Raw genomic sequence first — 27,321 nt, 5'->3', positions numbered from 1 at the left:
TGGATTCCAGTAGTCCAGAGATCAGCATCAAGCTGTTTCGTCCATGCCAAGACTCTGAAGGTCGTTTGTCGCGTTAGGCATTACTGACAGTCGTTCATTCAGCCCCAAAGTTAAGAGGTCACTAGGTTTTACAACATGCTATAAATAAGTGCTAATATAATATCACTAGATTAATACCAATACTTTCCAACCTACTGCAATGTTTAATCACTTGCCATAGGCACTGAATTTATTTTCACGCTGGCAAGAGAAACGTTTAACATGAATGTTTGAGAGATATGGGTGTGAGGAGATAAGGAGAGAGAGAGAGAATAATTGTGTCCCAAATAATCTGGTTAGACTATAGTCTAACATAAAGACTGCAGCATAAATCTATTGATTAGAGCTCTCTGGTTCCCATGAAATAACAGAGTGGTGGCATGAAACAAATTTCAAATCTACTTATTGAAACATGCCTAGAAATTATTGGTTATATAGAGTTATGTCCTCTCACTGTTGGATGTGACTGTTGGGCTGCTCGACCATTCTGTGCCCTCTGTCGCACGGAGAGACCACTGGGGAAAAAGGGATGCCTTTCTGTCTGCCAGTGACTCTCAGTACTCCCATTCTATAGTAGATAGGCTATGAGTGGGTTCTGTTACATCCCAGGAGTCTCTCTCATACTCAACCCTTGGCTACATTCTCATAAACTGGATACTTTTGACCCTCCGAAAGGCCTGGCTCCAATACAAACGGGGACCCCCAAAATGGCCTCTGAGTGGCACACTAGGTTTTTTCAAAAGAAGGAAAAGGACTCAGAATTTCCTTACGTTCTGTTGCCTCCCTGTCTCCTGTCCCTCTCTGTCCCTCTCCATCAGATTTCCTAGATGACCTCTATGTGACCTTTCATATCTACATGATCTCTAGGAAAGGATTCTGAGGTTCTCTTTGGTCCAGGTCTTTCTTCTTATTCAAAAGCCTGAAGGATCAAAAACTGTCCTAACATTTTAAAGAATCCCTTTCTAAGGAAGCTTATCTCTCAGGTGGAAAGGGAACCAAGCTTCCCTACTCCTGAACATCCTAAAGAATTCCCTTCTGAGTACTCCTGTTTCTCAGGGCTGCCAAGGACCAAGCTTCCCCCAGTCCTGCAAATTCCCTTAACTCTTCAGACCTCACTTCCCACCACAGGGACAGTCCAAAATTTTTATCAGCTGAAATACCCCTGATATCAGAGTCAATTTGAGCATTATTTGGTCTATATTTTAGCTATAAAACTAAGACTACAGAAAGGAAAGATAACTTTTTGACACAGGATGGCCCTGATATTCTTTAGACTCTGGAGAAAACTGGTTAAAATGAAATTTTCTTTTCCTTGGAAACTATAAAACCGGTTCTTTTTGCATATGCATTTTAAAACAACTAGCTTGTTAACAACTAGGTTGGAGAAGGAAATGGCAACCCACTCCAGTATTCTTGCCTGGAGAATCCCAGGGATGGGGGAGCCCGGTGGGCTACCATCTATGGGATGGCACAGAGTCGGACACAACTGAAGCAACTTAGCAGCAGCAGAGTTATGTAGGAAATAGGTGAATTCTTTTAATTCTACTCCCCTACTGCTTCCAAGATTCTCATCATTGCTGATGGCTCCACCTCCTTAGATTTCATTGGAGCCAATACTGATTTTTCTCCCCTTTTTGCAGTTTTCTAGTCTTCAATCCCCTAAAGAAAACTAACATCTTACATCACTGAGGTATAACTTCCACTGGGTAGTAGGGAAGTTGAAACTTTCATTTGGCATGGTGATGCTCAGGGCACAGAGGCTAAGCCCACAGTGGCTCTAAAAACACCCCTGTTAGGAATGAAAAAGGGCAGGGAGCTTCCCAGGTGGCTCAGTAGTAAAGAATCTGCCTGCCAATGCAGGAGACATGGGTTCAATCCCTGGATTGGGAAGATCCCCTGGAGAAGGAAATGGCAGCCCACTCCAGTATTCTTGCCTGGGAACTCCCAAGGACAGAGGAGCCTGGAGGGCTACAGCGCATGGGGTCACAAAGAGGCAAACACGATTTAGCAACTCAAAAACAGCAACAAAGGAATAAATGGATTCTGGGGTTCTAGATAGAGAACCGATTAAGCCAAAAGATAAGTGCTCTCAACCCAGGAAGTTACCGCATGTATCTTGGAGAAGACGTACTGTTTCAGGGTCTTTCTGAGAACACAGCAAATGATCAGAACACTGAGAAATCTCAATTTCTGAAGAAGCGTATTTCAACAAAAAGGAAAATACTTGTCTGTCAAAGGAAGGCTCACTTCACGTATCTGTACCTATAGCCGGTTTTATACAAGTGAGACACACTTCCTACAGTTAAAATATGATTAATTTAATATACATTCATTTTGCACATATACAACCCTTAAAGAACAAGTTCATGGCTTTAGCCAGTCAACCCAGATTGTAAAAATACTTTTCCTCTGACAAAGTTCCCTAGACAAAACGAGACAGTGGCCAACAAAAACTTCAACTTTCCATTTAAAAGAGGAAATCCAACCATAGTATTAAATGAATGATCCAGCCTCAAATCTACTATTAGTGAAATAAGAATACAGTTTAAAAGCTCTTACTGTGCTTTAGACCCTGGTTGATTTAGTTGATGTATATACATCTGACAAGGCACCCTGGACCATGGATTGGTTACCCTGTGATGGCACACTCGATCCGAGATTATGCTGGTTAAGCTAGTTTGAAGTTTCAGAAAGGAAGTAGAAGTTGAAATGTCCCTTTGGGGGGAAAATGAGCATAGAACTGAAACAGACAGAGGGAGACGCAGGTATTCAAGCAGAAGAAAAATAAAATGAATATAACGTGTGGAGCAGAAACTGGCAGGAAGTGTGAGGCAGGGAGATTGGGTTGGAAAGTAGAAATCAAACAAGATGAAAGAGAGCCAGTGGGTCTTCCCAAGGCTCTGTAAAAGATTAACCTGGGATCTGGTGCCCTGAGGCATAGTCTAATTCTGCATTTTAAATTTCAAGGGACACCATCACTTTTCTATTAAAGCCATTATTAAGTTAGACAGTCAAGTCTACTGCCAAATTTTTAATTGAATAGTTGTCTCCCCTGAAACACATATTCACCCAGAACCTATGAATGTGATCTTATTCAAAAATAGTCTTTGCAGATTTAATCAAGTAGGGTGAGATCACACTGGATTAGGGTGGGCCCAGGTGTCCTTATAAGAAGAGGGAAGCTTGGCTACAGACACACGAGAAGAACATCTTGTGACAATCGAGGGACAGAGATTGCAGAGAAGTACTGTAAACAAAGGGATGTCAAGGGTTGCCGGAAGCCTCTAGAAGCCAAGAAGATGCCAGGAAAGAGCTGCCCTGCCTTCAGAGAGAGCACAACACTGTTAACATCTTGATTTCAGACATGCGGCCTCTAGAACTGTGAGAGGATCGATTTCTAGCATTTTAAGCCATCCAGTTTGTGAAACATTGTTATGGCAGCCATTGTGAAACTAACACAGGGAGTGGAGCATTTTGAAATGATGATTTATAGAAATTACTCTGGCAGGGACGAGCAGGAGGAATTGAAGGGAGGAGAGGTTGGAATCAAAAACAGACCAGCTAGGAGGATATGATAGTAATTTGGGCTTGCAAAACAATGGGGATGCGGACCAGGGTGGTGACAGTGGAATGAAAACAGAGCCAAAATCTAGAGATGCTGAGGATGAAGAAGTGATAATCCACAGTGAAGAAGTACCAGACACAAACAGGATTCAAAGTTAGATGGAGAAGAAGGCTGGAGCCCCTGGCAGAAATGGGGAGGATTAAGAGAAACAAATGAGTTTGTTACAAGGGCAGAAAGAGAAAATGACTAGTTTGATTTTATATATATTGGTAGCAATGTGGGCATTTGAAAGTGGGAACTGAATATTTAGGTGTCCCAACCTCCAGAAAGAAATCTGGAATCATGAGCCTAAAAATTAATAGCTGAGGCTCTGAGGAGACTAGCTTTTCAAGTTGGTTAAAAGCAGCAAAGTGCTCAGGGCCCAGTACTGGAGAATCTGGGCAAGACCTTCCCCAGAGAGAAGGGAAGCTTGGTGCAGCCTTCTTTTTCTCTCCTGGGAACAATTTTTCTGTCCTGTGAATATTAAATGATAATTCTATTGATTACCTCTTATCAGCAGTAATCTTTTCTAAATGTGTCACATCTCATGAACTTTTCCTCCTTATTTATAAAATCAATGGAATGTTACAAAATATATCTGCACAAGATACACAAATCACATTATATATTCAGCTAATATAAATTAAGCAAAATTTATAGCTTGTGAATAAGTCCTTTGTTTTTTTAATTTCAGAACTGGGGGAAAAATGATGAAACATGTAAACTAAGGGGTCATATCTATCACTCTAAAAGTGCTTAAAAGATAAGTAATAAAAGCTCTTTAACAAACAGTAAACTTGGAAGGTCAAGAAAAGAAGTCTTAACAATACTTCTGTAGGGGGTGGTTCAATGAATGGAATCGAAACAGCTGTGCGGCCACGTGTAGAAAAATGTTAGAGCACACCTCACAGTGTAAACCAGGACAAATTCAAATGGATCAAAGACATAAATGCAAAAAGGGAAACTACCAAAGGAACAGACGAAAACATTCTTTTGTTGGTTAAAAATTTTTACCAGGCATTTGCCAGGAAGGTGCACAGAACTGTTGAAGCTCTAAACCAACTTCAAGGTCAGAAGTTCAGGGAACCACTTGGACAGGCAAAGGAGAGAATCTACAGAGTAAATGATTAGCCAAGCCTCCATCAGATGAGCCCAACATCCTTTTAAATCAAAAAGTCCTTCTTTCTTTTGCCTTAAAAGTCAGCCTTTTTTATTTTTATATCTGTTGGTGGGCTTCCCTAGTGGCTCAGTGGTAAAGAATCCACCGGCCTATGCAGGAGACATGGGTTCGATCCTTGGTCTGCAAAGATCCCACATGCCGAGGAGCGACTAAGCCCACGTACCGCAGCTACTGAGCCTGTGCTCTAGAGCCCGGGAGCCACAGCTACTGAAGTCCACTTGCCCTGGGGTCCTTGTTCCCTAACAAGAGGAGCCACCACAATGAGAAGCCTGTGGACGGCAAGTAGAGAGTAGCTCCCACTTGTCACAGCTAGAGAAAAAGCCCACGAGCAATGAAGACCCAGCACAGCCAAGAATCAATAAATGTTTGGTAATCAATTGCTAGGACTTTCATACAAACTATAAAATAACAACAGAAATGAGTCTGAAATCAAGGTGACAGGGCGCTGCTCTCTCAGAGGGCTCTAAAGGAGGGTCCTTTCTGACCTCATCTGCCTTTGCTGTTTACGGACAGTCTGTGGTTTTCCTTAGCCTGGAGATGCATCTCTCCAATTACAAGGCCATCTTTTCTCTGTGAGCCTTCACATCACCTTCCCGCTCTGTGTGTCTCTCTCCCAAATTTCCTCTTTTTAAAAGTATTCAGGCTCACTCTAATGAACTCACTTGAATTTTATCTACCCTATAAGACCCTATTTCCAAATAAGAGCACATTCTGAGATAAAGGGGTTAGAATTTCCACACATATTTTGGGGGGATACAATTCCACCTGTTTCAACACATTTCAACAGCATTACATCTGTTTAGCACATATATATGTGTGTATGTGTGTGTGCTAAGTCACTTCAGTCTGCGACCCCACGGGCTGTAGCCTGCAAGGCAGCTCTGTCCAGGGAATTCTCCAGGTAAGAATCCTGGAGTGCAGAGCCATTCCCTTCTCCAGGGGATCTTCCCAACCATAGATACAAAAAAACCCTGACATTCTCCATGCCAAATTTCCCCCAGAAGTAGCAGAGCCAAAGGCCAACAGCTCCCCATAGGGTGGCTTGAGAACCCAGGGGTCCCAGCCCAGACTCAATGAAACAGAACCCTGAGGAGGGCAGGGCAAAGAAGCCCAGATGGAGCGTTTTCCCCATATACTCTCAAGATGAGAAAAGGATTTTAAAGGTTTAACTGCATCTGGGCCAACAAGCTTCTATGGGGTTTCAAAGTTTCAAGCGAAAGAAAAAAATGAAGTAAGTAGCTGCTTTCCTTGGATTTCAACCAGAGCTTCCAGAGGAGCAGTGAAAGCCTGGGCAAGACTGACTTGGAAATGGAACACTCCAGTGAAAGCTCCCAGGGGGCTGCCACCGTTCATGCGGGGGTTTCTAACCCAAATCCTAAGGCTCTTATTATAGAAAGGCTGCAAAATCTAAACCACAAATCTTACCCTTAAACCTAAGTATCTGTTGCCTCTCTGGGACATCACCTATGCTTCCAAGTCACTTCCAAGTTATCATTCATCACTGTGCCACGCTGAAACAGGCTGAAAAACTAGGACAGCTTTAGAGTAGGGTCCACTGGTCTGATTACAGGTTGGGAATCAGAATACAGGGTAGGATTGCCAAGTCCCTGGAATCCACCTCCCAGAATAGAAACGTGTCCCTTAAAGATGCTCCCAATTTCCAGACTGAGGTATTGTGCTCTCCTCTTGGCCATATCCATTTTAAGGTTTAAATTACACTCTCATGAAGTGAAACTACCTTGCTGCTGGCCAAGGAAGCCTGTTAAAGTCCTCAGCCTAAGCTCTGTCCATGCCTGTGGATACTGCTCTTGGCCCTCATGTATACCCATGGCTGATTCATGTCAATGTATGGCAAAAATAACTACAATATTGTAAAATAATTAGCCTCCAATTAAAATAAATACATTAATTTTTTTAAAAAGAAGGGTTGGGAATGAGACTCATGAAGGCAGCTGTGAGAGGACTGTCAGAACAGCAGGTGGTTTCTGAAGGAAGGAAAAAAAGAGTAACACCCTTACCTTAAAAATCGCATCGACTTTGTGGAAAAACTGAATTCTAACAGGGCTTAGAGATTTCTTAAAAATCAGGGGTTTCAAAGAGCATCATTCATTCATTCATTTATTAAGTCACTCAACAAGAATGTCCTGAGCTCAGTTCATTTCTAATTTGAGAGAGGAGGATGAGTTACAGTCCAGGAAGCTAATTACTAGACTCCTAGTAAACACAGGGGCAGACACAGCCTTGAGCCCTGGCACAGCTAAGACAAACTTGCACCCCCAGAGACAATATAAGAAGCTCCTGAGAAACCTGTGGTTGGGGCTCATGGGGGGTGTACCCAGAAAAAGTGAAGCTCTCCCCTCCCCCTGGGACCAAACAGAAGAAGAAAGGAATGCACAGCCAAATGATGGGGAGTCAGGGCTCAGAAGGAAGTGGGGACTCTCTAGTTATTGAGTAGAAAGGGCCTTGGGCAGGAAAGGAGAAGGAGAAAAGTCATCTAGTTTGCCACTGAAAGAAAGAATAAGTGGGTAATGTAATATGTTTCCCATGAAATTGAGCTCAACTGTCGACATATGTCCTTTGTATTATTCTTCCTGGGCCAGCAGCTTCCTCATAACCCTCAGCATCCTCATAACCCTCCCAGATGTCCCTGTGGGTCAGTGAGACTGTCAGGCTTCTACTCATCAGCCTTTAAAAGGCAGTGAAGAGCCCAGGGCTAGATATTTGTCCAAATATCCACTAGACAAAACTAGAACATAAACATGAAGTATGAAATTGCCCTTCAGGTATTCAAAATTATAGTGAATTTTGGAAAATGTATAATTTTTTATAAGTCAAATGAATGGTTTCATGGTGCAAGTCAAGCTTCTGGGGGTAAAAATCAAATGTACTTGATTCACACTGAAACTAAGAATCAGCCAGTCAAAGATGCAAATGAGTGTGACGCAGAAATTAAAAACATAACAACTTTGCAGTCATACTTCTTTTCCTTTTTGACCTTCAGATAATGATGTTGCATTTGCTGACATTTCACCATGTATATGATAATAATAAATTGAGATTTAACAATCTCTTAAAACTAATTCTCCATCCACAGATAGATTATGTAAAGTGCTTCTTGCCTGCATATATGCTAAGTTGCTTCAGTCGGGTCCAACTCTTTGAGACCCTGTGGAGCGCACCCTGCCAGGTTCCTCTGTCCATGGGATTCTCCAGGCAACAATACTGGAGTGGGCTGCCATGCCCTCCTCCAGGGGATCTTCCCGACTCGGGACTGAACCCGCATCTCATTATGCTTCTTGCCTTGCACGTGGGTTCTTTACCACTAGCACCACCTGGGAAACCCAAGTGCTTCTTAAAGATTAACAAATTCAGTGGAAACGATAAAGAGAAAAATCATTCTCTATAGTAAGAGCAGGTATGTAACATGTGTTATGAAAAAACATAACTTGCTGGAGTGCAGTAGGTAGGTAGGTTTTTATCATTCTCCTTGCTGCTGCTTTCTTAAATTGCAGAGAGGAAAAAAATTGATGTCATGATGTGATCTTTAGCTAGGTTAACTATAAGTACTTTACAGATAGGAACTTGTTTATCATCCTTGCATGATGTATCATAATGCTCTTCATATCTTGAGTCTGAGTAGAGAGACATTGCAAGTCAAAAATAAGCCCTAGATATTAAGATAAAGGGAAATTCAACTTAAAATCACCAACATTTGAAAATTCAGACAGTATTTTATTACTAAAGTATACTTCTAGAATAAAATAGTCCAATGAATTGACTGTTTTTTTAATTAAAATTCATCATGCAAAATGAAGTCAACAGGGGGTATGGTCCAAGATGGAGATGTAGGAGACCCTTGAACTCATAACCTCCCATGGACATATCTCCATTACACGCAGAGTGATTTCCCCTAAAAGAAATCCAGAAACTAGTTGAGTGATTCCTTCACTTTGGGTAAATGAAAAAATACTCACATTTAAATGGGTAGGAAAGACTGAGACATACTCTTACCATAAACACACTCAAAATTTGTACAGCACTGTACAATTAGGAGGGAACTCACCACTCCTAGCTTCTCCCTGAGGAGGGAAGGGTTGATCCTAATATCTAGCACCCCAGGGATATGCCCCCAAAACACACTGCTCTGAAAGCCAACAGGGCTTATATCTACCACACTCACAATACTAAAGCAAACAAATTGTTCTTAATGGGTCACTAGGACTCACAATCTTCTCAGGGTCCAGTACAAAAGAAGCAAACAGATACATTCATCTCCGAGTTTTTCCTGAAAAAGGCCCATCTGCATACCTTAAGAGCTGCTATCTGAGAGTCAGGTTTCTAGTTTAGCACCATCTAGAGAATGACTGGGAGAAGGCAATGGCACCCCACTCCAGTACTTTTGCCTGGAAAATCCCATGGATGGAGGAGCCTGGAAGGCTGCAGTCCATGGGGTCGCTAGAGTCGGACACGACTGAGGGACTTCCCTTTCACTTTTCACTTTCATGCATTGGAGAAGGAAATGGCAACCCACTCCAGTGTTCTTGCCTGGAGAATCCCAGGGATGGGGGAGCCTGTTGGACTGTCGTCTCTGGGGTCGCATAGAGTCGGACACAACTGAAGTGACTTAGCAGCAGCAGCAGCAGAGAATAACTGATTCTCCCCCAGAAACCGGGAAGGCATTACATACCATCTCTGCATTCTCCTTGTAACCTGTTCCAAATCACTAATATATCTCTGGAAGGAGCTTGTACATATACTTGGTATGCTAGCTTTTGCAGATGCCACCTAAGGAAAACATAACTTTATCATCTGGCTGTAGTGTCCAGCAGAGCTTGCACTTATCAGCCCCACAGGTCTTTAGCAAACAAAGGGTTCTTAAGAGGTTATCCTTCCAAGGCTCAGCACAGAAGAAGCAAACAAAATCCCACCACTCAGTCTTCCCCTAAAAGAGATCTATTTGTATACATTAAAAGCTGGGACCTGAAGGTCCAGCTCTAATCAGTTTGTATCTACATGCTCACCGAGATCCTTCCCTTTCAGATACTGACAGGTCTTGGCATACTCTCAACTACTGGGAGCCTCTAAAACAAAGAAGTCACCTTGGAAAAATCACAAAGGTCTGAGAGACAACCAAGAGCTCAGGCTGGGCTGATCAGTAAGGTTCATCTCCAACATGAGATCACTCTGTCAAGACTGGGAGAGGTAATTGTTTTATCTAAGGCAAAGAAACCAATGAAGGGAGTCAAGGAAAATGAAAAATCAGAGGAATATGTTCCAAACAAAAGAACAAGATAAAATCTCAGAAACAGACTATAACTAAATGGAGATAAGTGATTTACCTAATAAAGAGTTGAAAGTTATGATCACAAAGATGTGTACCAAGATCAGAAGAACAAGGCAAAAACAAAGTGAGAAATTCAACAAAGACACAGGAAATATAAGTACAAAACAGAAACCACAGTACAAAAGAATACACTATTAATAACTACAGTGAAAAATTCAATAGAAGGGTTCAATATCAGCTAGATCAAGCAGAAGAAAGGATCAGCAAATTAAAAAACAGGGTAGTGGAAGTCATCCAATCAGAAGAGTAAAAAAGAAAAAAAAAACATGAAAAAGAGTGAAGATGGTTTAAGGAATTTATATAAGGACAACATCAAGTAAACCAACATTCACATTACAGAAGTCTCAGAAAAAAAGGAAAGTGAAAAGAGTAGAAAGCTAAAGAAATAATCACTGAAAATTTCCCTAACCTGGAGAAAGAAACAGATATCCAGATCTGGGCTTCTCAAAGAGTTTCAAATAAGATGAGCCCAAGGAAACTCACAGCATGACACATTAAAATTAAAGTATTAAAAGTTAAAAACAAGGAGATAATCTTAAAAGAACCGAGAGAAAAAACAACTTGTTACATACAAGATAGGTAAGACTATCAGCAATATTTCAACAGAAACTTTACAGGGCATCATATATTCAGAGTGTTGAAGAAAAAATAGATCGAGGGCAAGAGAAGAAGGGAACGACAGAGGATGAGATGGTTGGATGGCATCACCGACTCAACAGACATGAGTTTGGGTAAACTACGGAGTTGGTGATGGACAGGGAGGCCTGGCGTGCTGCAGTTCATGGGGTCACAAAGAGTCAGACATGACTGAGCGACTGGACTGAACTGAACTGAAGAAAAAAAAAAAGAACACCAACCAAGAATACTCTACCTAGCCGTTTTCCTTCAGTATTGAAGGAGAGATCAAGAGTTTACCAGATAAGCAAAAATCGAAGGGACTCATCACTAGACTAGCCTTTAAAGAAATGTTAAAGGTATTCCTTAAATGAAAGGATGTTAATTAGTAACAGGAAAACATATCAAAGTATAAATCTAAGAAACAGATAAACAAGGACCTACTGCATAGCACAGGAAACTATATTCAACATAATAACCTATAATGGAAAAGAATCTGACAGATAGGATAGATAGATACACATACACAACTGAATCACATTACACTGGAAACACTGTAAATCAACAATCCTTCAATTAATTATCCTTCAGTTAAAAAAAGAAAATATAAATCTCAATAATAAGGTAAATATAGAGTTAAATTCAGAATACTCCAAATGTGTAACCATGGTAGGTATTTACTAACTTTTAAATCTAGTATGAAAAATGGTAAAAAAGAAACACTATAACTTCAGTAATTTGCTAATGAATACCCAAGGTAAAAATATATAAATTACAACATCAACCATAAAACTGAAGAAGAGTAAAAATATATAGCTTTGGAAGTTGTTAACAACTTAAAATAGGCTTATAAGTTGTTATATAAGTTTCATGGTAACTACAAAGCAAAAACCTGTACTAAATACACAAAAGATCATAAGAAAGAAACCTAAGCACACCATGAAAGAACATCACCAAGACACAAAGGAAAAGAGCACAGGAAGGAAAAAGAAACAGAGAAATTCAAAACAGTCAGAAAAAAATCAACAAAATGGTAATAAGTAAATGTCTGTCAATGATTCCTTTAAATGTAAGTGGACTACCTTTTCCAACGAAAAGACAGACAAAAGGCTGAATGGATCATAAAACAAGATCCAACTATATGCTACTTACAAGTTACTCTCTTCAGGTTTAAGGACACGCAGCTTGAAAGTGAAATGATAAGAAGATGATACGGCATACAAGTGGAAACCAAAAGGAAATGGGACAGCTACACTTATATCAGACAAATATTAATAGAATTCAAGCAAAAGACTTTACAGAGAGACAAAAAATCATTTTAAAATGACAAAGGGGTTAATCCAATAAGATGATATACAATAATATTTGCAAACATTTATGCAACCAACATAGGACCACCTAGACACATAAAACAAATATTAACAGACCTTAAGAAAGTGGGCAGCAATCCACTAACAGTAGGGGGCTTCAATACTCCACTTTAAACAAAGGATAGGTCACCCACACAGAAAATCAATAAGGAAAACACTGGACTTAAACTGTGTAAACTGCATATTAGACCAGATGAACTTCTGGTAGCAGCAGAAAACATTTTTCTCAAGCACACATGGAACATTCTCCAGGATAAATCATATGTTAGACCACAAAACAAGACAATAAATTTAAGAAGACTGAAATATAAAGTATCTTTCCCAACCACAATGATATGAAACTAGAAATTAAGTACAAGAAGAAAACTGTAAAATTCACAAATATTTGGAAATTAAACAACATGCTTCTGAACCACAGATGAGTCAAAGAAAAATCAAAAAAGCAATAAAAAATACTTGGACACAAATAAAAATTGAAATAAAAACCAAAACTTACAAAATGCAGAAGGGCAGTCTAACAAGGAAGTTTACAGCTGCATTAGGAAAAAAAGAAAAGTGCTCATTACATTGAAGAAAAAAATGGTGCTCAAATTAACAACAAATTTAATACTGCAAGGAAGCAGAAAAGAAAAACAAACTAAGTCAAAAGTTAGTAGAAGGAAGGAAATAACAAAGATTAGATTGGAAATATGAAGTCAAGATTAAAAAGTCACCAGAATAGATCACTGAAACTAAGAGACAGTTTTCTTTTAAATATCTACAAAACAGACAAATTTTTAGCTAGACTTACCAAGAAAAAAAAATCAGAAAAGAAAGAATACTATAACTGATAGAACACAAATACAAAGGATCATAAGAAACTACTATGAATCGTTATATGCCAACAAGCTGGACAAACAGGAAAAAAGCTGATAAATTTCTGGAAATATACAAGCTACCAAGACTGAATCATGAAAACAGAAAATTCTAACAGACCATTACTAGTAAGGAGATAGAGTCAGTAATCAAAAACATACCAACAAAGACAAGCTCAGATTGCTTCACTGGTGAATTCTACCAAACACTTAAAGAAGAATTTCAAATTGTTTCAAAAAGTGGAAGAAGAGAAAATATGCCCAAAATCATTTTATAAAGCCATAATTACCCTGATACCAAAACTAGACAAGGACACTACAAGAAAAGAAAATTACAGGCCAATATTCCTGATACACATAGATGCAAAAGCTCTCAACAAAACAGTAGCACACCAAATTCAACAACATATTAAAAGAATCACACACCATGATTAAGTGGGACTTATTTCAGGGATAAAAAGACGGTTTAACATCTGCAAATCAATCAATATAGAACATTAACAAAATGAAGAAGAAAAAGTATATGACCATATAAACAATAGAGAAAAAGCATTTGCAAAATTCAACATCCATTCCTAATAAAAACTCTCAATAAAATGGGTATAGAGAAAACATACCTCAACATAATAAAAGTCATATATAAAAAGTCCACAGCTAGTATCATGCCAAACACTGAGAGACAGAAAGTTTTTCCGTCTAAAATCAGCAACAAGACAAAGGTATCCAGTCTCAAGACTCCTGATTAACATAGTACTTACTGGGAGTCCTAACATAGTAATTAGGCAAGAAAAGGAAATAAATGACATGCAAATTGAAAAAGGAAGAAATAAAATTGTCTCTATTTGCAAAACAACAAAAGCAAAAATAAGTGAGACTTCATCAAATTAAGAAGCTGTTGCATAGCAAAGGAGCCCACCAACAAAACAGAGAGGCAGCCTACCAAATGGGAGAAAATATTTGCACATCATGTTATTGGACAAAAGGTTAATATCCAAAGTATACGAAGAACACATATATCTCAACAGCAAAAGAAAGAAAAAACCCAGTCTCATTAAAAAATGGGCAGAGGAACTGAATAGACCTTTTTTTCCAAAGAAGATATACAATTGCCAACGGATACATGAAAAGGTCCTCAAGCAGTCATCAGGGAAATGAAAATCAAAATCACAATGAGATATCACCTCATACCTATTACACTGGTTATCATCAAACAGACAGCAAATAATAAGTATTGGTAAGGATCTGGAGATGAGGGAATCCTTGTAAACTGTTGGCGAGACTGTAATCTGGTGCAACCACTGTGGAAAACAGTGAAGAGATCCCTACTCCTGCCAAAATAAAACAGAACTACCATATGATCCAGCAATCCCAATTCTAAATATACATCCAAAAGGTTTGAAAACAGAATATCAGAATAAATATTTGTACTCTCATGTATCCAAGATACAGAAACAAACTAAGTGACCATCAACAGATGAATGGAAAAAGATCTGATAAATCTGTATCTACAACGATATACAAAATGGAATGTTATTCAGCCATGACAAAGAAAGAAATCCTGCAATTTGCGACAGTATGAACAGACCTTGAGGGTATTATGATTAAAAACAAGCCAGTGAGAAAAAGATAAATATTGCATGGTATCACTTATACATGGAATCTAAAAACAAAAGTCAAATTCATAGAAAGAGAATATACATGTGGTTGCCAGGGTTTGGAGGATGAGACAAATAAAGATTGATAAGAGTATAACTTCTCAGCTATATAATGAAAAAAGTCTGAGGATCTAGTATAAAACACTGTACTGTATAACTGATTTGCTAAGAAAGAACTTAAGGGTCTCATTAGAGAAAGAAAAGGTAAATTGGTAAAGTGATGGATATTTAGTTAACTAGATGTAGGGAATTCTTTTACAATGTCTATCAAATGACTGTAACATATACTTTAAATATTACATCTGTCAACTATACTCAATTAACGCTGAAAATCTGAAAAATGAAATCACTTCACAATCTGTTATACTGATAGCCGTCTGAGGATATCCACATGTTCCATGCAGGTATCATAGAGCTAATTCCAGGTACCTCTACAATTGGCTTTCCTACTGCTCTTTATACTCAGGCAAAAAGTATATCTATATAAGGTAAATCTATATTAGATTAATATTATTGTTAATCTCAAACTATGACCATATAAACATAGTATTGTCTATATTAGATTTCAGATTTCTCGTGTGAGTTGGCTTTTTTTTTTAATGACAGATGGTATCTGGATGTAAAAAAACTTTTCAAAATGTGACTTTGTCAAATTCTCTGAAAAACTTGACAATCATCTTCAAAGATGATTCCAGAAGACTATTTTTTCCTCATTTTTCATCTTATCACCATAGCATATATATAATTTCATTTTCACCTTTATAATTCTTTTTTTTAAAATCATCAAATAAAAAGACATAGTTTGGCCCAAGGACTTTGGAAACGTTCAGGTCTCCTAAACAAATCAAGTTATAAAGTGGTTTTTCTGTACTTCTCATTACCATAAATGTGTTTAGTTCTGGGGTTTAACAGTGGAATGGCTAAGCATGGACATATTTTCCTTCCCTTGGTTTCCATCTCCATTTTATTCCTAAATACAGAAGATTCTAAAATGTTATAAGAATCTGCCTGCAATGCGGGAGACCCGGGTTCAATCCCTGGGTTGGGAAGATCCCCTAGAGAAGGGAATAGAAATCCACTCCAATATTCTTGTCTGGAGAATTCCATAGACAGAGGAGCATGGTGGGTTACAGACCACAGGGTCTCAAAGAGTTGGACACGTCTGAGTGACTAACACTTTCACTTTCACAGATGATTATTGCCATGAATTCTTCATTCATTAGTAATGTGCATGCGTGCTATTGCTTCAGTCATGTCGGACTCTTTGCAACCCTAGGGATGGTTTCCCACCAGGCTCCTCTGTCCATGGGATTCTCTAGGCAAGAATACTGGTGTGAGTTACCATGCCCTTCTCCCACTGGTTTTGTATTTGAATTTTAATTCCCATTGTTTCTGGAACACATCCTTCTGACAGAATGTGGTCCAATGGAGAAGGGAATGGCAAACCACTTCAGTATTCTTGCCTTGAGAACCCCATGAACAGTATGAAAAGGCAAAATGATAGGATACTGAAAGAGGAACTCCCCAAGTCAGTAGGGGCCCAATATGCTACTGGAGATCAGTGGAGAAATAACCCCAGAAAGAATGAAGGGATGGAGCCAAAGCAAAAACAATACCCAGTAGAGGATGTGACTGGTGACAGAAGCAAGGTCCAATGCTGTAAAGAGCAATATTGCATAGGAACCTGGAATGTCAGGTCCATGAATCAAGGCAAATTGGGAGTGGTTAAACAAGAGATGGCAAGAGTGAATGTCGGCATTCTAGGAATCAGTGAACTAAAATGGACTGGAATGGGTGAATTTAACTCAGATGACCATTATATCTACTACTGCGGGCAGGAATCCCTTAGAAGAAATGGAGTAGCCATCATGGTCAACAAAAGAGTCCAAAATGCAGTACTTGGATGCAATCTCAAAAATGACAGAATGATCTCTGTTCGTTTCCAAGGCAAACCATTCAATATCACAGTAATCCAAGACTATGCCCCAATCAGTAACGCTGAAGAAGCTCAAGTTGAACGGTTCTATAAAGACCTACAAGACATTTTAGAACTAATACCCAAAAAAGATGTCCTTTTCATTATAGGGGACTGGAATGCAAAAGTAGGAAGTCAAGAAACACCTGGCTGCTGCTAAGTCACTTCAGGCGTGTCCAACTCTGTGCGACCCCATAGATGGCAGCCCATCAGGCTCGACCGTCCCTGGGATTCTCCAGGCAAGAACACTGGAGTGGTTTGCCATTTCCTTCTCCAAAGCATGAAAGTGAAAAGTCAAAGTGAAGTTGCTTAGTTGTTCCCAACTCTTAGCAACCCCATGGACTGGAGCCTACCAGGCTCCTCCGTCCATGGATTTTCCAGGCAAGAGTACTGGAGTGGGGTGCCATTGCCTTCTCCGAAGAAACACTGGAGTAACAGGCAAATTTGGTCTTGGAATACGGAATAAAGCAGGGCAAAGACTAATAGAGTTTTGCCAAGAAAATGCACTGGTCATAGCCAACACCCTCTTCCAACAACACAAGAGAAGACTCTACACACGGACATCACCAGACGGTCAACACCGAAATCAGATTGATTATCTTCTTTGCAGTCAAAGATGGAGAAGCTCTATACAGTCAACAAAAAGAAGACCTGGAGCTGACTGTGGCTCAGATCATGAACTCCTTATTGCCAAATTCAGACTTAAAGTGAAGAAAGTAGGGAAAACCACTAGACCATTCAGGTATGACCTAAATCAAATCCCTTATGATTATACAGTGGAAGTGAGAAATAGATTTAAGGGCCTAGATCTGATAGATAGAGTGCCTGATGAACTATGGAATGAGGTTCGTGACATTGTACAGGAGACAGGGATCAAGACCATCCCCATGGAAAAGAAATGCAAAAAAGCAAAATGGCTGTCTGGGGAGGGCATATAAATAGCTGTGAAAAGAAGAGAAGCAAAAAAGCAAAGAAGAAAAGGAAAGATATAAGCATCTGAATGCAGAGTTCCAAAGAATAGCAAGAAGAGATAAGAAAGCCTTTCTCAGTGATCAATGCAAAGAAATAGAGGAAAACAACAGAATGGGAAAGACTAGAGATCTCTTCAAGAAAATTAGAGATACCAAGGGAACATTTCATGCAAAGATGGGCTCGATAAAGGACAGAAATGGTATGGACCCAACAGAAGCAGAAGATATTAAGAAGAGGCAGCAGGAATACACAGAAGAACTGTACAAAAAAGATCTTCATGACCCAGATAATCACGATGGTGTGATCACTCACCTAGAGCCAGACTTCCTGGAATGTGAAGTTGAGTGGGCCTTAGAAAGGGTCACTATGAACAAAGCTAGTGGAGGTGATGGAATTCCAGTTGAGTTCTTTCAAATCCTGAAAGATGATGCTATGAAAGTGCTGCACTCAATATGCCAGCAAATTTGGAAAACTCAGCAGTGGCCACAGGACTGGAAAAGGTCAGTTTTCATTCCAATCCCAAAGAAAGGCAATGCCAAAGAATGCTCAAACTACCGCACAATTGCACTCATCTCACACGCTAGTAAAGTAATGCTCAAAATTCTCCAAGCCAGGCTTCAACAATACGTGAACCATGAACTTCCTGATGTTCAGGCTGGTTTTAGAAAAGGCAGAGGAGCCAGAGATCAAATTGCCAACATCCACTGAATCATCGAAAAAGCAAGAGAGTTCCAGAAAAACATCTATTTCTGCTTTCTTGACTATGCCAAAGCCTTTGACTATGTGGATCACAATAAACTGGAAAATACTGAAAGAGATGGGAATACCAGACCACCTGCCTCTTGAGAAACCTATATGCAGGTCAGGAAGCAACAGTTAGAACTGGACATGGAACAACAGACTAGTTCCAAATAGGAAAAGGAGTCTGTCAAGGCTGTATATTGTCACCCTGCTTATTTAACTTCTATGCAGAGTACATCATGAGAAACACTGGACTGGAAGAAGCACAAGCTGGAATCAAGATTGCCAGGAGAAATATCAATCACCTCAGATATGCAGATGATACCACCCTTATGGAAGAAAGTGAAGAGGAACTAAAAATCTCTTGATGAAAGTGAAAGAGGAGAGTGAAAAAGTTGGCTTAAAAGTCAACTTTCAGAAAACGAAGATCATGGCATCTGGTCCCATCACTTCATGGGAAATAGATGGGAAAACATTGTCAGACTTTATTTTTTTGGGCTCCAAAATCACTGCAGATGGTGATTGCAGCCATGAAATTAAAAGACGCTTACTCCTTAGAAGGAAAGTTATGACCAACCTAGATAACATATTACAAAGCAGAGACATTACTTTGCCAACAAAGGTCCATCTAGTCAAGGCTACGGTTTTTCCAGTAGTCATGTATGGATGTGAGAGTTGGATTGTGAAGAAAGTTGATTGCTGAAGAATTGATGCTTTTGAACTTTTTGTGGTGTTGGAGAAGACTCTTGAGAGTCACTTGGACTGCAAGGAGATCCAACCAGTCCATTCTGAAGGAGATCAGCCCTGGGTGTTCTTTGGAAGGAATGATGCTAAAGCTGAAACTCCAGGATTTTGGCCACCTCATGCGAAGAGTTGACTCATTGGAAAAGACTCTGATGCTTGGAGTGATTGGGGACAGGAGGAGAAGGGGACGACAGAGGATGAGATGGCTGGATGGCATCAATGACTCGATGGATGTGAGTCTGAGTGAACTCCGGGAGTTGGTGATGGACAGGGAGGCCTGGCATGCTGCGCTTCATGGGGTCGCAAAGACTGAGTGACTGAACTGAACTGAACCCATTGTTTCAAGTGTCCTTCAAATTTTTAAATTTATAAAAATGTCAAGATGGAAATCTACTGCTAAGTATGAAAGATATATATTTGACTTCAGCAGTGCTCTGTAACTAACATTACCAAAACTCATTAGCAAAACTACAGGCTTATATACAACAATAAAACTTAAGAGCAACTCAGAGTTGGCTCTCAGGGATATGACCATTAGTTGTTTGTCTGTGTTCTTTTCCTGAAGTACCTTTCTACAAAATGAAAGCAATAATAAATATAAAGAGAAAACCAATAACCACATTACATTTAAATTCCAATATTTACTTTATGGATCTGCCTCACAAAGAAATATTAAGGTAGAGAAGTGCTCATTAAAACTCTTAATTCCAAACATGGCTGGGAGTCTTTATTTGCCAGTTGGACTGACTCAAAATCTAAATATGCCTGTGAATCCCCATGTTTCCATGTAACCCAACCTCTGCCACGTAAATAGATGCCTTCTATCCAGTTTGGATCACAACATTGCTGGCTCCTTATTCAAAGGATGAGATGCTTACATGTTAATAAATGCAAATCTAAGGCCAGATATATATTCACTTGGCCTATAATCTCTAAAATGTAAGTACAAAACTCATTTATTTTGTTTAATAAAAAAAAAAACATGCTTCATAGATAATAAGTTCATGTACTAAAAGAAACCAGTCCATCCTAAAGGAGACCAGTCCTGGGTGTTCATTGGAAGGACTGATGCTGAGGCTGAAACTCCAATACTTTGGCCACCTCATGCAAAGAGTTGACTCATTAGAAAAGACCCTGATGCTGGGAGGGATTGGGGGCAGGAAGAGAAGGGGATGACAGAGGATGAGATGGCTGGATGGCATCACCAACTCGATGAACATGAGTTTGAGTGAACTCTGGGAGTTGGTGATGGACATGGAGGCCTGGCGTGCTGTGATTCATGGGGTCGCAAAGAGTCGGACACGACTGAGTGACTGAACTGAACTGAACTGAACTAAAAGAAAACTCACAAGATAGTCACTATCTAAATTCATTACTTGTTTGATCTATATGCCCAGAAAAGAAGATTTAACTTCCTCTTGCCTTGATTCATCTATGTTAGCTCCTGAATGGATATTATGGGGTATGGAGGAGGTCATTTTTAGTCTTGTTTCCATAATAACTAGAGTTCTTCCGCCTGAACATAGAGCAACAGTCATGTTTTATAAGAACACTAGTTCTGAAAATATCAGCTGAAGAATCAAGTATAACTTCACCCACTGTTATCTTTCCACAAGCTCCCCTCAGGGATGAGAACCTAATTGATTTTTCTATTGCATTACCTTGTTCCTAAAATGTTAATAGATGGTTAAATGAATATTTGGCATTCAGTAAAAAAAAAAAAAAAAAACTTATTATTTCTTTAGCTCATAAATACCTGAAAATAAAATCTTGTAAAGCAAAATTGATGATTCACAATTTAGGTGTTTTGAACAAAAGTCCTCAACATTTAAATTTTATATGACATAGATCATTTAGTGTTAAAATTTTCTGCCACAGTGAACATATAATATTAAATGCATTTATTACGTAGTGTTCACCCCAGATTTGTGGGGTGAATATTGATGGGTTAAAAAAATAATGTCAGATTAAAGACTTTAATCATCTAGATTTTTATTTCAAAACACTATTTCCTAATTTCCAGGAGAATTAAGAGTGTATAGTTACTGAAAATTAATCAGTTCTGATATAACCTTGAAATCAACTAGATAACAAGCTATTGTGTCCCACTATCTCTCCCATGGTACGTATGGCAACCTGTTCATGAATAGTGAATGGCTCTTCAAAATAAAAGTCAAGCTTGGTCTTCTTACCTGGCACCCTCTTTGCCCAGTTGATCATGTGTACCAGCTCCCTGTCTGCAAGGTTGGTCAGCAAGCCCATCATTGAAGCCTCACTGAAAGGTCTGGTAGGGTCATACTCAGAATAGATTATGGGGGGCTCAGCCTCCAGCAAGGCACTGATCATCTGGTCAGCTGTCAGGGACAACACCGGGCTGTTCTTCTTAGTGTGTTTAATCATGATGGGGCTTGGCCAAAGGTTGGCAGCTCTCATGTCTCCGGAGGGCACCGCTTCGTTCCTGCCCTCCCCATCATCTCTCTGGCGCTTGTGCTTCAACATTCTCCCTCCTCTTCGGTCTTTCCGTATCCCTGAGAACACACACACAAAAATAGCTTATTCTTTTGCTCATATAAACTTTCACATGAAAACCATTTTTAATGCTAACAGCCTTTTATTTTATTTAAGGAAATAGTTTGGGACACAGTTGTGCTTCTAAGTGTTTAACAACCAGCTGTCCACGAGAGGGAAAAAAAGGCTTTGATTTGTAGCATTCACCAATTTCCATGGTGTAACGACTCCCACCATGGCAAATTTCAAGCTTCTTGTCTGAGATCAAGCAGTGTACAAAACTCCTACAAATTTAACAATAGGCTTTTGTGAGCCAGTACAAGCTGCTCTTACAAACCATTGTGGGATGTGTGTGTGTGTGTGTGTAACAGATGCTATAAAAAAAGACAACATATTAATTAGCTACTCTTGAAATATGACATATTAAAGATTGCTCCTGCTATGAATATTCTTTCAACAGCAAATTTAAAAAGCATCTTTATAAAATATTTAATAAATGTCCTTATCACCCAAGTAGACCTCTTAATGGAAGACACTAAAGAGGAATGATTTATCCAAAATGTATCTGACAGTCTCAAGCCTCCACAGAGTCAGTCTTTTATTGAGTCAGTCTTTTACTGCTACTAAGCTGTACCTCATCACCTGAGTAATCAACCCAAGAGCCTCAACTTGTTGACTAGGTTCTAAGATGTCACAAATGTCTTTCTATTTTCCTAATATTAAAGTTTTAAAAGAGTTGAAAATAGTCTTCCCCCAAAGATTTACCAGCTGTGGTTCCCTCTAACTAATTAAAGGAGAGAGACTCCAGAGATTCTTTGAGTCTTGGTTCAGCATCTTAACCTAGAAAACACCAGGCTGTAGTACTAAAATGCATCAGCAGAAACAAATATTTTAAAGGACAAAAGTGAACACAAGGGTCCATATTTTCAAAAACTCTTAATCTCTCCAAAATAGACCAGAAAGCAACATTTCTTAGATTTGTATAAAAGAAATAATTATTTTGGTAAAAATCTAACACAATTATTTTTAATATTTAAGACATGAGAAGTAAAATTCTTTGTAACAGATCACCTGTCCTCTGATTCCAAAACAAATGAATAACTAATGTCAGAATTTTGCTCTATTTTGTTCTGTCAAGGAGTTTGGACAAATGTTCACTGGTGAGTTTTTATGCATAGCTTTTATTCTTGTAGATCTAGATTAGATATGTTACATGATATTAAAAATATAATGATGCCACAGACCCTTCCTTATTTGTTCAGTATCAAAATAAGCATTTCTCAGAACTCTTGGAATAAGTAACAATCATAAAAGATTATTATCACTAACATACACTGATCACTCACCATGTGCTTAAACACTTTAAATACACTTTACATGTATGCATTTTACAACTAATTTAGTCCTCACAATAACCTTGTAAGGTAAATGTCAGAAAACTGCTCCTTTAGAAAGATTCATGAACTGGTCCAAGACCATTCTCTATTAAGTATGATCCAAGATCCAAGCTTCTAAATGAAGTTTGTGTTTTTTCCCCAGTTACCAGAGTTTCAAAATTGTATCCCACACAATTGACAAATTTAAGAACATCTACAAGTAAAATGGGCTTCCCTGGTGGCTCAGTGGTAAAGAATCCACCTGCCAATGCAGGAGACATGGGTTCAGTCTCTGGATCAGGAAGATCCCCTGGTGAAGGAAATGGCAACCCACTCCAGTATTCTTGCCTGGGAAATCCCATGGACAGAGGAGCTTGGAGGGCTACAGTCCATGGGGTTGCAAAAGAGTCAGACATCACTTAGTGACTAAACAAACAAAACAAAAAAGAAATAAAATAGGTCAAGTGAGAGTAATCATTGCATTTGGCCAGTTGCTGTCCTTGGTCAATTCTTTTCATCACTAGATGTGCTAATGTGAGTATAATATCTGAATTAAGGAAGCAAAACACAGCCTACTCTCAGCGCATCAGAGCGCACCTAGACTATCACGCAGTGCTGGATGCTGCAGAGACAAGCAAAACAAACCCATTCAGAGTAACGAGGATGCTGAGACGATGCGAAATCAGGTCACACAGAGAACCACTGAGGAACCAAGAGGGGTTAGCCAAAGAGAAAAAAAGACTTAGAGGAAACATGAGTGTCACCTTCACATGGGCTGTACCTTATAAAATGGCATTGTGGTCTGAATGTCTGTTTCCCCTCCAAATCCATATGTTGACATCTAATCCCCAGTGTGATGGTTTTCACACTTTGAATACCATCCCAAAGGTATGAGCCTTTGGGAGGTCATTAGGTCACGAGGGTAGAGCCTTTACGAATGGGATTAGTGTCCTTATATATAGAGGCCAGGGTTCCAACTTGCTCTCTCCACCCTGTAAGGGTATGAGAAGACAGCTGTCTACAAGCCAGAATGCAGGCACTCATCAGACACCAGACCTGCTGGCAAGCTTGGAGTTCCCGAGCTCCAGAACTGTGAGAAATGTCTGCTGTTTAAGCCATGAAGTCTGTGATATTTCTATTCCGGCACCCTAAACTGACTAAGAGAGATGGGTTCAACTTGCTTTTTACGAGTCCAAAGAGTAAAATAGAAGAAATATGTGGAAATCATGAGAAGCCAGAGATCACTACAAAGACTCAACGCTGACAACAAAGATAGAATCTGCTGCCACAGGAAAGGATGTGCTGAATCACTGGAGGTTTCCAAGAATAGGCTAGATGAAGACTTTACAGGGTGTTACCAAAGGCATTCAGTTACCCAGTATTTGTACTACATGACTTTCAATGCACTTTCTCTCCTGAGAGTGTAGGACTCCACGATTTCCCTGTTAGAATGTAAGACCAGTGGCCTTGGATGAAAAACAGGAAAGGAAGATCAAAAGCAAAGAATTCCTAGAGATTCATATTTCTTAGAAACTTTGAGGTCAGACTTTTGAGAGGATGATGCTCATTGTTATTTACCTACTTTGGGTGGCAACTAGGGTGAAAAAATGCTTTGTTCTTCAATATTAGGCAGTGTATGCGTATAACTCAAATACTCTTTGACTTCCTCTCTATAACTTTAGAAAGAGAGAGAGAATGTAAACAGATAGAGAATGTAAACAGATGTAAACAATACAATCTTTTAATATCAGATCTACATGGAAAGATAAAGGCAAGTGATCTGAACAAAGAAGAAATAATTAAAGGTGATTTTGTTCACGCTAAGACGAAACAAAGTTACTTAAGTAATCAAGTTATGACTATACACATGCATTTTACTTTTTAAAAATGAAGTTGATGCTTTCTGTTATCATTGCAATTTATCTTCATTTTAAAATATTTCCAAGATAAAGACAAATAGACACAAGGTAAATTAAGGAAAACAAAACACAGTATTCCCCACACTTTAAAAGGTCCCAGCAGTCATACTACAGACGAATCTGTTTTCTAGAATAATTTTAAACTCAATTTAGCTTCTAAAAGTGACAGTTATTAGAAATTGCTTATTAAAGTATTCATTTTGTGAACATTTGTTCAATACTAACAATGTATATTCACAGATGATGCAATGCTAAACGAAGACAGATTATGTTATCCTCCATGAAGTTTTTGGCTTGGAGGGAGAAAGACATGAATCAAAAGTTCTATTATTTGTGGAATGAATGAATGAACTGCCCAAAACGCAATGGAAGAGAGGAAGTGAAGCTAAGAAGAGGAGACAAAGAAGGTATCTTTAGGAGACAATGTTACATTTGGGCCAATACATGAGATTTCCTTTCTTGGAGAAATTTAGAAGCAGACTCTTCAGATGGTTTAGGTATAGCACTATTACAGCAGTGAGCTGAACCACCACACCTCTTTGAGTCTCAAATATTTGATTCACATTGTTGAACACAAGTCAAAAATGACCACAGACTTGGTATGCAGAACAATTAAACACAACTGGAGAGGTGGAGATGAGAGCTGAATATTTATAAAATTATCAGAGAGTCAAATATGGTAAGGTAGATTCAGTTAGCATTGACAAATATTTTCTTAAATTTACCCCTAGATGCTCTATATTTTTCAAATGTCAAAGGCTCTATAAGATGTACAAACAGAGCAAAATTAGGAAGCTGTACATATTGTGTGCCTGACTACAAAGATCGGATCCCAGGGCGCAAGTCAAAGAGGAAAGCCACCGTGTCTACTTGGAAGCAGTAATGGTCATATTAGCTGTGACACGCCAGTGACAATAATGCATATTTACAGTAGTTTAAAAAATCTCAAACTGGAATTGAGTGCAATAGGTGAAAAATGGACAAATTTCCAGCTCTATTTTAACCTAGGTTAAATGAGAATTGCAGATCACAACCAATAATTACAACCTGTGTCACAATGGAATATACAGCCAGTTCCTAATTACATATAGCGACAGGGTATATGCGTGGCATGCATAACTGAAATCCAAATAAAGTTAAAAAACTCGTTCTATGTTCCCTACCAAGGATTTTTCCAGACAACATAGATTAATAAGTATTTTACTTAAGCTCATTTCCCTTGTCTAAGTTATTTCAACCATTTTGGTATTTTTTAAAAAGTTCACAAAGCAGAGAGGAAAAAAACCAACTAGCTTAGATCGTGCAAATATTAAACAAACTCCTTAACAGTTGAGATGTTTATTTGTAACAGATAGCACTTTGGCTTGTAGCACCATATAAGCAGATGTATTCAGCAGCCCAAAATGTCACTTCCCAGAATGACTGAACAAAATATTTAGCAATGCAATACAGATGTCATGTTAACAGATTTGCTAGTGGACAAACATTATTAGATCTCAAGTTGTGTCACTGATTAGACAAGAGTTATATCACAGCAAATTTCTTTACATTCCTTTAAAAAAATTTTTAACTTGCAAAATTCAAGGATTACCTTCAGGCTTGAGATACAAACTCTCTTGTCCAGCAAGCCCACCATACATGTGAAATGCCACCACTTTGAACTGCATGCCCTTGGGTTAAGCCTTTCTTTAATATCTTTGTTGCACTGTTGTTAAGGATTTCAAAGCCAAGTATAAAACTTTCACATAGCAGTACTTAATGTGAATTTGAGTGATTCTAATCCACAAAGAAGCATTAATTGAAGAGAATTTATTAAACTAATAAGCACAGATTATTGGAATGAAAGGGAGAAAGATGAGGCCCAGGGCACTCTTTAAGATCCCTAAGGATTTTAAGACTGCCCGGGCTTGGGGAAGTTCATCATAAGGCAGTGTAGGGGTAAAGTCCTGGCAGGGAGAAAAGGTCTGAAGACATATTCACTGCTTAAACAATTACGCCCTGGCCCTAAAATAAAAATGTCTGTCCTAATGTGTCTAACTAGGAGTTTTGAAAGGCTTACTTCTAATACTTTAGAGTTTACTCAATCACCCTTTTTTTTTTCATTCTTTAAACTCTTTGGCTTGGCCATTATATCTCAGGAAAATGAATGCTATCTGAATATTCATTACTTAATTGAATTTATTAGGTCATTTGCTTCTAATGCATTCTGCTTTTTAAATTTTCTTTTCCTGAAATGATCTTTTTTCTCCTTAATACCTTCTGCCTCTACAAAAAGCTACTATAACTTCAGTAAAGCTATTTCTCCAATTTCCCAAGACTACTTTAATGTATTATTAAATATTTCAAGCATTTGCATAATCACCTTTCTTTTGTTTCTCAATAATTTCACATTATTCATGAGGTATTAAAAAGCCAGACAGAGAAA

The 27,321-nt window shown here is 38.8% G+C and overlaps 1 protein-coding gene across 8 annotated transcripts in view; it reads right to left on the bottom strand.

Annotated features, from left to right (window-relative positions):
• The window catches only part of ESR1 (estrogen receptor 1), a 408,809-nt gene that overhangs the window by 139,189 nt on the left and 242,299 nt on the right, over positions 1 to 27,321 (bottom strand). For all 8 annotated transcript variants that reach the window (XM_070376878.1, XM_070376880.1, XM_070376883.1 and 5 more), the window contains one exon: positions 21,286 to 21,621. In XM_070376878.1, coding sequence (XP_070232979.1) covers positions 21,286 to 21,621 — 336 coding nt within the window. The remainder of the gene's footprint in view (positions 1 to 21,285; positions 21,622 to 27,321) is intronic.

The sequence above is a fragment of the Bos mutus genome, chromosome 9 (genome assembly GCF_027580195.1).
Source record: "Bos mutus isolate GX-2022 chromosome 9, NWIPB_WYAK_1.1, whole genome shotgun sequence".
Classification (NCBI taxonomy): domain Eukaryota; kingdom Metazoa; phylum Chordata; class Mammalia; order Artiodactyla; family Bovidae; genus Bos; species Bos mutus.
The sequence above is the reverse complement of the archived record's forward strand: the minus strand, read 5'-3'. Positions and strand labels throughout refer to the sequence as shown.